General features: G+C 43.2%; 1 protein-coding gene across 1 annotated transcript; it reads left to right on the top strand.

Moving 5' to 3' along the window:
* Positions 1-573: 573 nt before the first annotated feature.
* LOC109767504 (uncharacterized) lies at positions 574-1,038 on the top strand. Its single transcript, XM_020326261.1, has one exon. It carries the CDS (start codon positions 574-576, stop codon positions 1,036-1,038), a length of 465 nt encoding a protein of 154 aa, XP_020181850.1.
* The last annotated feature ends 239 nt before the right edge of the window (positions 1,039-1,277 follow it).

The following is a 1,277-nucleotide window of genomic DNA, read 5'->3' as shown; positions in this document are numbered from 1 at the left end:
TTCCTGTCAATTTTGTTAGTAGTTCTCCAATAGCAGCACATACGATGGCCTTCTTCTTGTCAATTTCTTGTTCTCCTGCTTCTTTATTTTGTGCGCACAGATTCATCTGCCTGCAACATGTAGTCCGTTGCCTTATGAGAATTTTGCACACAGATTCATCTGCATGCAACATCTAGTCCGTTGTCTTGTCAATTTCTTGTTTTTCTCCTGCTTCTTTAGTTTGTACACACAGTTTCATCTGCATGGGCGATGAACAATTCATAGATACATGTTTATTCTTGATTGTTGATGCAGTTGTTTAGATAAATATTTCAAGAGCGTAAATTTTGATTGTTAATTCGCATATACTCCCTCTGCAAGGAAATATAACAACTTTTGGTTCACTGCTTTAGTGATTTCTTTACAGAGGGAGTACTTGTTTAGTTTAAATTGTTCGTGCACTTGTTTACATATACTTTCAATAGCACCAGAATTCCTATACTATCTGCCGTCATATTCATCTCGGCTTATTGTTATCATGTTATTGTCATGCTTCATGTCTTATACTAGTTTCATCAATTACAGTCCTTCGGCATGGCGTTCGAGGATGATTATGCTGCTAGGGCAGATGGAAATACCGAAATTTGTGTGAAGTACATGAACAAGGCTAGCTGTGTTGAGTACTGCATTGGCAGATTCAAATACTGGCTGCGGAACGACGACCAGAAGATAGTTGCACTGGATGTGGAGTACACCTGGCCTCGTGGTCCGACACAGATGGCAGCCGTGGTCCAGTTATGCGTTGGCATCTACGTCCTCGTGTACCACATAAGCGTTGCTGATGAGCACTACGGCCTGCTTGCCGCCTTCCTGCTTGACGAGGAGTACACCTTTGTTGGGGTGGACATCAACAATGACGAGAAAAAACTCAAGCATGTTGGTCTGGTGGTACAAAACTTTATGGATATCCAGAATATGTGGAGAGTGCCTGATCCAGTGACGATTAAGCCAAAGTATGGCTTGGCTGACTACGCTGGTTCCATCATCCACCACAGCTAGAACAAGATGAAGGACGCTCTCATAGAAGAAGACCACCATATATGGGCAGAAGCGCCCTTGCCCTTGAAGAACATCTATTATTCTTCCATGGACGCGTATGCCACCTACGACGTATACAGGCGGTTGGTGAACTTCCAGAAGGGGTTCGAGAGTCAGCGCCAGCATCTCGCCAAACCATCTAGGCGGTCAAAGAAGTCCGGAAGGAAGAATGAATCAACCTAAAATGTTTCTTCTATTTA

This window comes from Aegilops tauschii, chromosome 4 (genome assembly GCF_002575655.3).
Source record: "Aegilops tauschii subsp. strangulata cultivar AL8/78 chromosome 4, Aet v6.0, whole genome shotgun sequence".
NCBI classification, from domain to species: Eukaryota; Viridiplantae; Streptophyta; class Magnoliopsida; order Poales; family Poaceae; genus Aegilops; species Aegilops tauschii.
This window is presented reverse-complemented; position numbering and strand designations above follow the sequence as displayed.

Bases quoted from the DNA above. Each gene is read 5' to 3' on its own strand.
- LOC109767504 (XM_020326261.1), top strand. From the start codon at position 574: ATGGCGTTCGAGGATGATTATGCTGCTAGGGCAGATGGAAATACCGAA.